The 13,522-nt window shown below is 39.0% G+C and overlaps 1 protein-coding gene across 1 annotated transcript in view; it reads left to right on the plus strand.

The window, feature by feature from the left end:
- The window catches only part of CUL4B (cullin 4B), a 31,309-nt gene that overhangs the window by 6,595 nt on the left and 11,192 nt on the right, over positions 1 to 13,522 (plus strand). The window contains exons 4-12 of the mRNA XM_084638407.1: positions 3,583 to 3,686; positions 4,711 to 4,780; positions 5,291 to 5,364; positions 6,668 to 6,830; positions 6,935 to 7,024; positions 7,351 to 7,433; positions 9,260 to 9,327; positions 10,539 to 10,657; positions 12,370 to 12,562. Of these exons, the coding sequence (XP_084494533.1) occupies positions 3,583 to 3,686; positions 4,711 to 4,780; positions 5,291 to 5,364; positions 6,668 to 6,830; positions 6,935 to 7,024; positions 7,351 to 7,433; positions 9,260 to 9,327; positions 10,539 to 10,657; positions 12,370 to 12,562 (964 nt within the window). The remainder of the gene's footprint in view (positions 1 to 3,582; positions 3,687 to 4,710; positions 4,781 to 5,290; positions 5,365 to 6,667; positions 6,831 to 6,934; positions 7,025 to 7,350; positions 7,434 to 9,259; positions 9,328 to 10,538; positions 10,658 to 12,369; positions 12,563 to 13,522) is intronic.

The following is a 13,522-nucleotide window of genomic DNA, read 5'->3' on the forward strand; positions in this document are numbered from 1 at the left end:
TTCAAAAGGATTTATTCATATTTTGTGTTTGAACAGAGTTAAGCTTCTTGGTTTTAGTTTGACACATCTGTGTGCCAGTAAAATCCCACTGAGTGAACATTTTTTTTTGAGCCTTTAATTTTTTAGACCACGAACCATTAGCGCTGTGTTACTACTTCTACTTCTTAGGTTGAGGTTGGGGAAGAGCGCACATAGATAAGCAGCTAAATAATCATGGAGAACTGAAAGCTTTATACAAATGGTTTATTTGCCAGAATAATTTTCTTCAGTACATCAACACTAAAAAGTAGAGGCCTAGACTTCCGTGTTTAAATGGATGATTATAAAAAAGAAAGGTCAGCTTTTTAAACATTTCTCAAAGTACCCATTACTATGGCCTCAGAAAATCTTCCAATCTGAACCAATGCAGTGGTGTTTTCATGTGTGATTCCACCCCAACCCCTGCCTTCTCCTCTTCCTTATCCTCCCCCAAAACAAATGTAAATTTCACAATACCCAGATGTGTCTGGGGAGCCTTGGTCCCATGTCCTGAGTATGGCTAATACATCTGAGAGTGCAGAATCCCAAGGCAGGGCATCTTATTCTGAACAGCCCACTTCTGTGAACCGCAAGTAGGTAGTGTGATTATTTGCAGTGTTAGCAACAGCAAAACATCTTGTACGGTATCATTTTAAATATTGATCTAGTACAACAATGTTGCAGTAGCAATTGTACAGTATCAGTGGAGATACTTCCATTTAAAAGGACAGTGTTTTCAGCAGAAATTCCCAGTATCTGCCTGTTTTTTTAAAAAAAAACAAAGAAAAACAACTTGTCTGTTTTTTTCTGAAATTTCATAGTTGGTGTGGAATTTTTTCTCCATTAAAGTGCATGTATTTTGTATTTGATTTCTTGTGTCAACAAAAGGTTTGAAAATCCTATTTGACACAAGCGTGTTGTGAATTTTCCACTACTTATTACTGTGTAGAACTCCAGATATCATGTGCTCATGCATGTATATGTGTGAAGTTTCATACATTAAAATAAATTAATCTGAGTTTTATTTAACTTATTACACATTGAAATAAATGCACATGGATGAAATCCATCCATTCATAATGGGCCTATAGAAGGTCCTCCAAAGTGCATAAGTCCTTGCAGCCATGCAAAGAGTTGGAAATGGAGTGGGTACTTATGCAACCCCTGTTTTCTAAGGTGGGGGGGGGACTCTGTAACACCTCAAAATAGACTGGCAAAGAGGGGTGCAGATCAGGAGCAGATGATTGGCCAGAAATGATTGCCTAGGGAGTATGGAGAGCCAGCCATTGTTAACCCTGCTTATTAACTAGAAGAACGGCCGCAGAGGGGTTGGGCATCTGGCTCAAAGGTTACATTCCATCTTTTCAGCCCCCAGTAGTCATCTTCCCCCCACCCCAAAGCCCATTTGGGTGGAAGAGGGGTTACATTTTGTGTCCTATGTTTACTTGAAAGTTTGATATGACTTCTCACATTTTAATGGTATGTAAGTTAGAAGCTGACCACATAGGCTATAGAGCAGGAGAGAAAGGGAGAAAACTCCAACCCATGTGCCATCAAACTGAACAAAGAAGTGTACTGTAGTTAATAACGCAGAACTGCAAATAAATGTGTTTTTAAAAAATATAGTGAATCATGGGCTTATCTACCACTCAAAGGACAAACAAATCAGTTAACTAGTAGAGATGGCCTTTATCTACAAAGTCATACTGAAAACCTTGCCACTACTTCAAAGTAGTAGTTTTTCTGTTAGATCAGTGGTTTTCGACTTGTGGTCCATGGAACCCTGGGGGTCCACAGTCTATGCCTAAGATTTCCAAAGGGGTCTGCACCTCTATTCAAAAATTTTTAGGGTCAGCAAATAAAAAATGGTTGAAAACCATTGTGTTAGATTAATACCATTTTTTTAAAAAACCAAACTCAAGACTGAGAATTTAAACTCTCAAATATCAGGAAATTCAGTTCTGGCTTTCCCGGCAGCCGGAACTCAACCATCTTGTGCTTATGTAGCATTTTGTGTTATATGTGGTGTTTATACATCTTGCTTTCATGACTAAAACTACCTTGAAAAAATGATGAATTCTAACTCGGTGAATTTGCGTCCCATATATATTCAAAGTTAACTGCTTGTTTTTGACAAAAGAAGTTTGTACTAATTTTTACTCCCTGTTCATCCTTTGGAGCTAATATAATTATGGGTGAGTGAGCAGCATTTATTTCACGGAATTGCTATCTTCGGACTGTAGAGTCTTTACTGCTGGTGTTTGTTGCAGAAGCTAGAAAGAACCCAACTTAACTGTCAGATCCCATGCTGAGTTAGCTGTTGGAATGCATTTTTACTTGTGAACTGAGCAAATACAGTCTGAAAATCATGGAGACATTACATGTGGAACTAAAGACTGGTTCTTCTACAGATACCCACATATTCTTACACAAACACCTTAGTTAACCTAACCTTTAAAGCTGTTCATGTGCATTCCATGTAAACACAATCAATACAAATTAGGAAAACACCAGGTAAGGGTCCATCCACATAAAAAGCAGTGTGACTTCACATTGCCATTATGCCTACAGACTTTATCTTCACAGCCTTTTACTCCCCCCCTCCCCACCCCTCGCCCCAAACATCCATCATGCATGCATCCTTTTTTTCTAAACCACAACCAAATGCTCTTAGTTAACTATGCCCTCGGGTAGTTTAAGATATTTTATTGAGAAAGTATGGAATACAGAGCACTACCAAAAAAATCTGAGGTTATAATTAGGCTTGTGTGACCTGGAGAGATGTTGCAGGATTTAGAGGGAACTTGAGGTGGGGAGTGTGAAAGGGCGACACTGGAAATCATGCTCTCTTGCAATAAGGCTTCCCTGTCTCTTCCAGTGGAACTGCAAATGGCTTGGTAAGTTTAGTAGCTCATAAAATAAAACCTTAAGTGTCTGTGTTTCAGAGTAATAAAACCCATAAATTGCTGGAAAATTGAACTACCTCTGTTTCTGCATTTCTCACTTGGGCACTTAATGTATGTCTACACAGCAAGTAAGCACCTGCAGCCGGTGTTGGTCAGCTGACTTGCAGGCTCCGGCTGCAGGGCTGTAAAATTGCTGTGCAGACATTCAGGCTGAAACCCAAACCACAGGGCCTCTCAAGTGGGGAGGTTCCCAGGCTCTAGCATGAGCCTGAACATCTACACAGCCGTTTTTAGCCCGGCAGCCCAAGCCTGGTGAGCCTGAGTCAGCTGACTCAGACCAGCTGTAGCTGTGCTACTACAGGTCTCTTATGCCAGTGTAGACATATGCTAAGACTCCCACTGAAGTCTGTAAACCTGTGGGTTGTGAACTGTTTAAGGGCGGGCCCTCGTAGTGTCATTTTACTGCTGTAAAGTGCTTCGTACATCTACTGTGCTGTGAAAGCAGCAGTATGTAATGTAAAGTTCCAGAGAGGGTAGATCTGCTCAAGGATCAAAACCAAACATGTCATTTTTTTTGTTTTGTTATTTTTCTTTAAATGGAAGCCACATGGAGAAATTCATTTTTATCTTGCTATATCTGTGTCATTATTTACTTTAGGCTGTCGAAAATCTCTGCTCCTACAAGATTTCTGCAAACTTGTATAAACAATTGAGACAGATTTGTGAAGACCACATCAAAGCACAAATTCACCAATTCAGAGAATATCCTTTAACTGAAAGTCTTTTCACCTGCCAATCTCAGGAGTCATGTTTCTTGTGCGTCAGTTGATGGCTTTGGGGAGGTACCATTATCTTATAGTTTGGCATTGTGGCTGGCAGAAGTAGAAAGAACAAAGTATAAGATAAATGTAAAGCTATTTAAGATCTTCACAGAACAAAATGAATGAACTGTTTTAGTTGTAACACCTTGTAAGTATTAGCAATGGCATCAACTGTTGTAAAGCACAGGAAGATACCTGAAACTGCTTTATGTGCAGGTAAAGAGAATTAATTTCAACAACTTTAGTTTTGAATTGTATTAAGAGTCTAGAAATATCAAGTACTCATTTACTGGTTTGGAATCTTTAAAGCTTTCTTGCTGAAATGGAAAATGGATTATTGCTAGTACTTTACTAAGAGGCAGACATTCAATAATCCAATGATTTTACACCTACATATTTTGTGCCCACAGTAAAATGTGGATGCAAATATTACGTTTAGACTTATCTATAAGATTTGGGGTCACATGTCTGGTATTAGACACCTTAATTCTGGCATTTGTGCTTGGAAATGATCTCCTGTGCAAACTTTTGTAAGTTTGAGTCCCTCTGAAAACGTGGCCTGAAACATTCTGTATGTTTACACTTCAGTCAATCATTGTGTCTGAGTAAAACAACATATAATTGTAGTTTTTCCATATGCTAGCAAAGTATTATTGTTAACGTAGATTAGTCTTCAGAGTCCAAACGTGTTTTTGTTTTTGATAATGGGACTTAGGCTCCTGAGTGATTTTTAGGTGCTTTTGATAATTTTACCCTGGTCTTGAACTACTGTTAATAACCATGACACTAATATAAACTAAAAATAGCATCTGAAAAAAAATTCTGATCCTTTCCAAAAGGTAGCTAGTGAATTTATGATGCACTCTGAAAGTATTGTGGAAAAGCAAACAAGTACTGTTGAGCTTTTTAGGTGGCTAATGTAAACTATGGGATTTTTGTCATAATTTTCTTAACTGCCTTTTCATGGATTCGCTGGACAGTGTTCTTTTTCTAAAGAAAATAGACAAATGTTGGCAAGATCATTGCAGACAAATGGTAAGGTTTTTTTTTTTCCTTTTAAAAACAAACCTGTCTATTCCTGACTGTTTACTTATCTCTCTCTCATTTTTTTACAAATGTTATCTGATTTCTAAAGTAAAGGCTTCCGTTATAGGAGGAAATGACATCTAACTTGTTAGAAATGAAGCTTTGAAAGCACTTCCCTGAGATGTACTTCTGAACATATGGCTTTGGTCCTGAATAAACATTTGAAATGCACGTTGCGTGTGTATATGCTAGCCCTTCCCCTCGTGTTTGTAACTCAGAGACTAATTCTGATTTTACCCTTTGTTCATGTCTAAATGCTATTTTGCATTCTTTCCCACCCTAAATCAAATGCTAAATGTCATGTTGATCATACTTAAAACATCCCACTGCATGCTAGTAAATGCAGAATACTCCAGAAATTGTTGGTAATTTTGGCACATACACATATACAGGTATATGACATTTCAATTTCAACTGATATAAAAATGCTGGTGACTTTTTTCCCCTCCTCCCCAACAGATCATGATTAGGAGTATCTTTTTGTTCCTGGATCGAACTTACGTTCTTCAAAATTCAATGCTGCCATCTATTTGGTAAGGATGCAAAGAATAAAACTGATTTTGTTTTAAAAAAAATTTCTTACTATTTGAAATATAGGGATTGCAGCTAGCTACAATTTTTTTTGCTGTTCTAGAAGAGAGAAATGTTTTGAATTTAATTTCCATGAAATGTGAGCATTTTGCAGTGACTAATACCAAATTTTAACTGAACTGATACCATCTAACTCCAGTTTGCATAATACAAGAAAGCCTTTTCAGTAATTGAAAAGCCAGGATTTAGGGTCAAAGGGTCATTGGCCACACATCTGGTTATCAAAGGTAGTGAGGATATTTAGTACATGTGTAACATTCTAAAGATACAATGCTTTAAATATATTGGATAACGAATATGTACAACTCCTAATTTTATAAAGGGGTAAACTAAGGTTATGTCTACAGTACCAGCTTGGGCTGTGATTCCCAGGTCATCTACACGTACTCCCATTAGTTTGGTGAGAACTAGTGCAAGTATAAACATGCACTGCAATAGTGTGGCTTACCCATGCCGAGTCCATACCTACAGGGAGGTTGTATTCAATCATGCCACTGCCTTTGCTACCATGGCCACACTGCTATTTATAGTCTCAATAGCTGTCATCGAGCTAGCACAAGTAATTGTATGTGAGCTGGGAAATCACACCCCTTGCTCATAGGGAAGACATGATCAATGAGAGGTTACGGTCAGTTTTGGGGTGTCCAACTTGATACACCCCTTAAAGGTCTAACTTTTTCGGAAAGTACTGAGCATCCACTCTCAAATCAGACCCACTTAACGCATCAGGTTGGACACCCAAACCTGAGATCCCGCCTCCAAATCACCTTTCATCATTTAAAATCTTTGCCTAAGGACACCAGTGATAGAGCTGAGATTAGAACCCTGGCTTCCATTCCATGCTTAATTCTTTTGAGAAAACTGCTTTATCTTTGAAGATATGCTAGTCTTCCTATTAAATTGAGGAAACGCTTTTAAGCCTCATCAATTTTTAATCTTTCTAAATCCAGCTAATCCAAGCTAAGAATGGTTAATGTCCTAAAACAAAGTAATGATCAAAAATAAATCTCATTTGTATCTGCAGATGTGAGAATGTGTACAAGAGTATTACTTTAGATAGTTGCCTATTGTTGTATATGTGTGCGTTTACACACCTCTGAAATGGCTTAGGAAACTCTGAGAGAGTAAGTGTTTGAGCATCAGAATCAAGAACGTGTGCTGCTGTTTTTATTGTGATGGTTAAAAATAAAAAATTCAGAGATGGTTCTGCTTCAAATTATTTAAGAGGCTTTTTTATCTTTTTAGGGATATGGGTTTAGAGTTGTTTAGGACTCATATAATTAGCGATCAGAAAGTTCAGAACAAGACCATTGACGGCATTCTTCTCCTGATTGAGAGGGAAAGAAATGGTGAGGCTATTGATAGGAGTTTGCTCCGAAGCCTTCTAAGTATGCTTTCTGATTTGCAGGTGAGTACATTTTCTTCAGTTAGCAGAAAACTGAAAAAAGTACCACACTTGTATTCCAGGACACACTATATGCTTTACACTGAATTATTCTTCTTTATTCCTAGATTTATCAAGATTCTTTTGAACATAGATTCTTGGAAGAGACTAATCGTCTGTATGCAGCAGAGGGACAGAGACTTATGCAAGAACGAGAGGTATTTTATGTTTTAATCTTTTTCCTCTTGTTTGCAGCCACTGATGAAACATCTTAGCTAAGAGAGAGCAGAATAATGTGTTCCTGTAGTGCATTCTCCTCATGCATAGGGTAGCAGGAAATATTCCCAGCAATAGTGTGACTTGCTCGTTTACCTTTTTAAAAACTGTACTCGTGGCAAATGTACTCAAGCACCATCACTCTAGGGCCTGGTGTTCTTGGTCCCAAAATTAGTCTGTAGCTGTTGCTGTCAGACTTTGGTCCCAGCATCTCTTCAACATTTCTTCATTATGTAAACAGTAAAATAACTTTCTTTAATCTTTTCAGGTTCCAGAGTATCTTCATCATGTCAACAAGCGATTAGAAGAAGAAGCAGACAGAATTATCACATACTTGGATCAGAGTACACAGTAAGTGTGTGATCTGCCTTGCCTTGGTATCTTTAGCCATTCAGTTCTAATCCTGTTGAAGGCTTTTGCCACACAAAATAACTACAGTTATTGACTAATGTATTATTTGTATTCAGATGTAATGTAAGTTGCCAAATGCTTCTCCTCTTCCCCAAAACTGCTTCAAGCCAATCAGTCATTGTCTTATTTTGCACAGCTAACTGGAGTGGTTCAGATTAGAGGCTGATTTGACTTTTGGGCAATTAATTTGATTTGTAGGCCATTTTAGGGGGAGAGCCTGTGTTCCTACTAGCTGTGGCAACTACCTGTATGAGCAAATACTCTGTTACCTTCTTAACGAAAGTAGAGAGAGGCCAGCAATAGTTACGGGGTATTCTCAGTGGGAAAACTCTAAACTAGTTAAGGCTATAAATACCATTCAAGGAAGAAAACTTCTTGAATGTCAGTTTCTTAGATAACGCAGTCATCACCCTGGAAACTTAAAATGAAGATGACCTTTCGGGGTGGACTCAGATGCAGAAGGTGGCTGGTGGGGATGCTGGAATTCCCCTAGAGAGAGATACTCTGAGGCCACTGCTGTGGTTACTGGGAGGAAGAGGAGACCTGCAACAGGATGCTCTTTGAGGACATGGGCAGCAGGTCTTACCTTGGAGTTGGGAGGGAGCAGGCCACTGAATGATAGAGGCCTCTTACTATAGTGCAGGGGTTCTCCCAACAAATATTTTGGTGGCCTCAGTGTGTGGCCACCAGCTCTTGCTGCTGGCCACTCTGACAAACCAGTCTCTCTGTCCCTGCCCACCATAGTCCTTCAGCAAGGGCCCACCCCTGGGAAGGTGTGTCAGGAACTCACTGGCCACCTGTGGAGTCCCGGACACCCCATGCCCCAGCCTGGCGGGAGTGGAGGAGTTTCCCAGTGACTGAACACAATAGTCGCCTCCAGCGCTGTGCACACCAGCCCCACGTGTCTCCAGAAGTGCTGCTTGGAGCCCCTGAGGAGGCCGCGTGGTACAGGATGCTGATCCCTGCTGGCGGTGCCAAAACAAACACCAAGGCAGCGCCTCTCGCTGCCCTTGGTAACAGTGATTCAGCAACAACAGCTGGGTGCTGCAGGGAGAGGCTGCTGCTCCCCCCTCCTCCTTCCCCCCGAATCTCCACCCATGCTTTGGAGGCTGTCGTGGCTGCAAAAAAATCTGCTGGTGGCTGCATTTGAGAAACGCTGCTCTAGTGGATGAGGAGGCAGCACCAGAGATGAACTCTGAGGGAGGGGATTTGGGACTGCTGTTATGCTGTTTCTCCAGTCCTGCTGTCCCCACTCTCCACCCCCTCAGCCATTAAAGTAAGAGTCTCCTAGGTCCTTCAGTGGATCCCTTCTTCCTTAGTCCATTATTAGCAAAGTCCCCATTCTAATTTAGGAGCTATTGGTTCAAATACCTGTTGTCTTTGCACCTTCCTGGTCACTGTCTCCTTGCTTTATGGTCTCTTGCAAGGCCTGAATGCCCTCTTGCATGAGGTTGAAGGAAGCATATTCCCTGAATTGCTGCTTCCCTAACTTTCTGCCCTGATGAGATCCACCTTGTGCATCACCTTGAGGCACTCAGTTATCATAGTGATGAGTTTACTATAAATCCCTCCTCAGCAAGTAGTTACCTACTGGGGGAAACAGGTTAAATATATTTATATAGTGTTTTGTTAAACACACAGCCCCAAGTTACTGGGCAGGATCCTGCCAAGTGTAGATTTAAGTCAGGTTAGTCTGTTCTTCAAATGGGATTTAAAACTGTTAGTGATAGAAAAAGGAAAAGTAATTCTAAACATTTCTTCTATAGGAAGCCACTAATTGCTACTGTAGAAAAGCAACTGCTAGGTGAACATTTAACAGCCATTCTTCAGAAAGGTAATCTTTCTTCTTTATAGAAATGTTTCTAGTTACTGCTTCGGGGCTTTCATTCCTGTGCTGAAAAGAAAGTGACACATTCAGGTGCTGGGGGAGGACACAAGCCACATCATTCTTTAACACTCCTTGCTATTCAGTTCATGAAATAGCACTGAACATTTTGCAGGAGGGCAAGTCCCATTCTCCTTTTCAGAGGTAAGGAGCCACAATGGTGTCTTCAAATACATTGCAGAGCAGAAGGAAAACTAGAATTAAAATACAGATGTTGGGTTGGGGATTCAAGTAACATTTTTAAGATCACGAGTGGGGGGGTAGCCTTTGCGTTAGAGCCAGATGTAGCAAGGGGGACCATTCAGGATTAGCAAGCAAACATGCTACTCTACTCTAAAGAAGGCAAAAACAGTTAAGATACACTGCTTTAGCCATGTAATAATCTCTCCTCATGGTCATGAGACCATGTGTGCTCCAAGGGAGGTGAATAATGAATACATGAGTGCAACCTGCACAAATTGTTCATCTAATATGCTTTAGTAATTTTCAAGTCAAAAGAAAAATATTAGACACCTGATAGCTGAATGGTGTGTGGGTATTGGTGAGGGAGGGTGTTCTGGTAAGAAGCCCTTCACCCACCTATTCCCTCTTCCCAGCTACTAGAAGTGAGGGTATTCTTACTTATGTGATGTCCCTGGACTCTGCTGTGGTTTTTCAGACATCTGCTATCAAGAGGTTAATATGAAAAATGAAGATGCTACTTGGCTGCATGTAGAGACTTGCATTTTTTATAGTGTTATAAAACTTAATTTTCTGCAAAAATTGAGATTTAGGACTTCTGAGCTTCCAAGCAAAGCTTCCCCAGGGGCTAATGGAACGTAAACTTTTTTATTACTGAATTTAAAGAAGCAATGAAGTATGAGTGAGCAAAGCTTATGGATGAGACAATTATGTATAGTACAATAGTCCAAGATACAAGGACTTTCAGATACAGGGTTAATTCAGTTTGGCTAGACAACAAAAAACAGAATGGCAGTTGACAGCAAAAAGAAAAAAAAAAGAAAATTGACAAGCAAAACCATTGGAGAAGAAACTGATATATTGAACAATAATATGGCTGGGTTAACATGAGATTTGAAGTTCTTTACATTCAAGTAGCATGCATGGATCGCTTTCAGTGATTATACCTTTTTTAGATGTTTAAACTTTCAAATCCACAGGTTTAAACCACCTTCTTGATGAAAACAGAATTCAAGACTTGTCTCTTCTATATCAGTTGTTCAGTCGGGTCAGAGGTGGAGTGCAAGTTCTCTTACAGCATTGGATTGAATACATAAAGGTACTGATATATATCAAGGATCTTGTACTGACCTTTTATAATCACTGAGGATTGTCCACAAAATATTTCTTTCATAAACAAGTATTACATCTTAGAAAGATGCAACATAGTTTTAACAGATGACTCGGAATCTTTTAAACAGCATGCTTATATTTAACCAAATGACCTGTGAAATTGCACTGGGAATGCAATTGTTTTAGAATAATTGAATATTGTCTTGAAGTATCTATCATTCCAAAATCTGGATTTTTGTTTTTGGTTTATACAGAAAAGCATGTGTTGGTTGAGGAAAGACCCATTCCTGGTATCTTCCTGTCACTTTAGGATAACGTTGGCTGTAATTTATACCCTTATTTCCAGGTCAAGTTTACCTTGTCTACACTTGCAGTGCTGTAGCGCTTAGTGATGACTCTACCTATGCCAACGGAAGACCTCCCGTCGGCATAGGTAGTCCACCTCCAAGAAGTGATAACTATGTCAATGGGAGAAGCCCTTCCACCGACATGGTGCTGTCTGCATCAGGGGGGTAGGCTGTTAGAACTCTGTCACTCAGGTGTGGATTTTCCACACCCCGAACAACATAGTTATATTGGCATAGGCTTGGTCTACGCCACCACCTTAAGTGATACTGCTAATTATCTCTTTTCTAGTTAACCCTTTGGGTTTACACTCATTTGTTCAGAAAAGTCCACGTAGAAATTTGGAATTTAAAATGTTAATTCATACGGATTATGTGTACCAAAGGAAAAACACTTCTCTGTTTCTAACAATGAACCCTACATGATTGTGTTTTGATTACTTTTGTCTGCACCAGCGTCATGGATATTGCCAGGCTAGGATCTTGTCTGAAAGAGCAGTTTGCTACCAACAGCACATGTGGGGTTTTGTTAGTTTGCTGTTGCCTTGTGTTGCAAATTGAAAAAAATCCAAAAGCACTAACTTTTAGCTACAAATGTAAAGTTTTTGCTTATTAAATGGAATACACTTTCATACATGTAGTATTTGTATTCCTGAGTGTGTGAGTGGAATATCGCCACAGTCTGTATTGCTCCATCCTACATTTAAATTCTCTGCTTTCATTGAGTGGCGGATTAGGCGGGGGGAAAGCTACTTAAAAAGCAAAGGACATACATACTAGATTACAACACTAAAGACCTTTATTATCCTTCATGTATTCATAGGAAAACTCCCATTGACTTCACTGTTCAGTGGGCAGATGATTCTGTAACTTTAATAATATTGTCACACAGGCATCCTAATTTTGGTAGGAGAGTGCTTTGTATTACTGTTGTGGTGAAATTGACTTCACTGGGAGTCTTGCCCATGTAAGTCTCTGCAGGAATGAGTCCTTACAGCATGTAATATTTTGGTTGTATATAGTTTTGACTATCATCTTTAAGTGTTTGTACCATAAAGTTGGCTTACCATTGTGTTTGCATCTCTTCTGAAATGCAAGTTCTGCTATATACTGACTTCAGCAATTTGATTTTTTTTTTTTTTAATTGTTGTCTATCTTGGTATAGTGATTCAAAATATAGAATGCTATCTGTGTGTAGCAAGTACATTCTACCTTTTAATTATTGTTGTGTTAGCGAAGCAAACATTTTTCATTGTAAAATCTGAACTTTTACATCATCCAACTTTTGGTTTGAAGATTTCATTCAGATTTGGTATATAGAATTTTGATTGAAGGGTGAATTTTTGTTTTTCAGGCATTTGGTAGCACTATAGTAATTAACCCGGAAAAAGACAAAACTATGGTCCAAGAGCTGCTAGATTTTAAGGATAAAGTTGACCATATTATTGATGTCTGCTTTCTGAAGAATGAGAAATTTGTCAATGCTATGAAAGAAGCATTTGAAACCTTCATTAACAAGAGACCAAATAAACCAGCTGAACTGATAGGTATCATTTTCAGTCTCTCTTTCTACATATGTTTATGTTTTGTTTTTTGTTTTGGGTTTTTTGATTATGCAATTTGAACAGATGATTAGGAGAATGATGGGCTTTTATTTATGAAAGGAGGCTTAACAGAAAGCATAACTAAACTAAATAGTGTATATTTCTGCAAATAGCTTAATAGGAGTCCAGAAGCATTAGATATTGTTATGATGAATGACCACCATTTCACTGGCTAGTTGTTTCGTGAGCTGTAGCTCACGAAAGCTCATGCTCAAATAAATTGGTTAGTCTCTAAGGTGCCACAAGTCCTCCTTTTCTTTTTGCGAATACAGACTAGCACGGCTGTTACTCTGAAACCTGTTGGGCTGTATACATTCTTGGGCTGGTGGGACTACCCTTTTAGTGGAAATTTGCTTCAGAGTGCCCTATTTTTCAGTGATCTCTGTTTCCATAATTTTAGCAGATATTATCGCACCATTTGAAACTGGCTATTGAAATCAGCTAGCATGCACAATTTTTCTTCCCCAAGTTAAATTTCTAGAACGATTTTAACAATATATTTTACTCTGGAACCTAATGCCTTCTATTGCTGCTACTTTAGCTACATCAAGCTTGGTTCTTCAGTCAGGGACCTTTATGTGGATTATGGTTTATTATGTTTAAAAACCTTGCTTTTAAAGTAACAGATACAGGCCTGTGGAGCAGTCACGAGTGTGTGATTTTTCGTCATCTTCTATTTAAGCTGGTACTCTCACTCATATGAGAAGAGGTCCTTGAACTATTGCAATGTAATGATGTTCTAAAGGCATAAATGAAAATGCAGTATCAAAATGGTAGTGCTAAATTTGTTCATGGTAATGTCTAATTGTTTTGGCTTTCCAAAAGGACCATTGTTTTTGGTTTATTTTTTTAAACGTCTCTAGAATGAGCTAAATGTCAAAATTTAAATGTAGGTTCATTCTG

Source organism: Lepidochelys olivacea (genome assembly GCF_965140295.1).
Source record: "Lepidochelys olivacea isolate rLepOli2 genome assembly, chromosome: 9".
NCBI lineage: Eukaryota > Metazoa > Chordata > Testudines > Cheloniidae > Lepidochelys > Lepidochelys olivacea.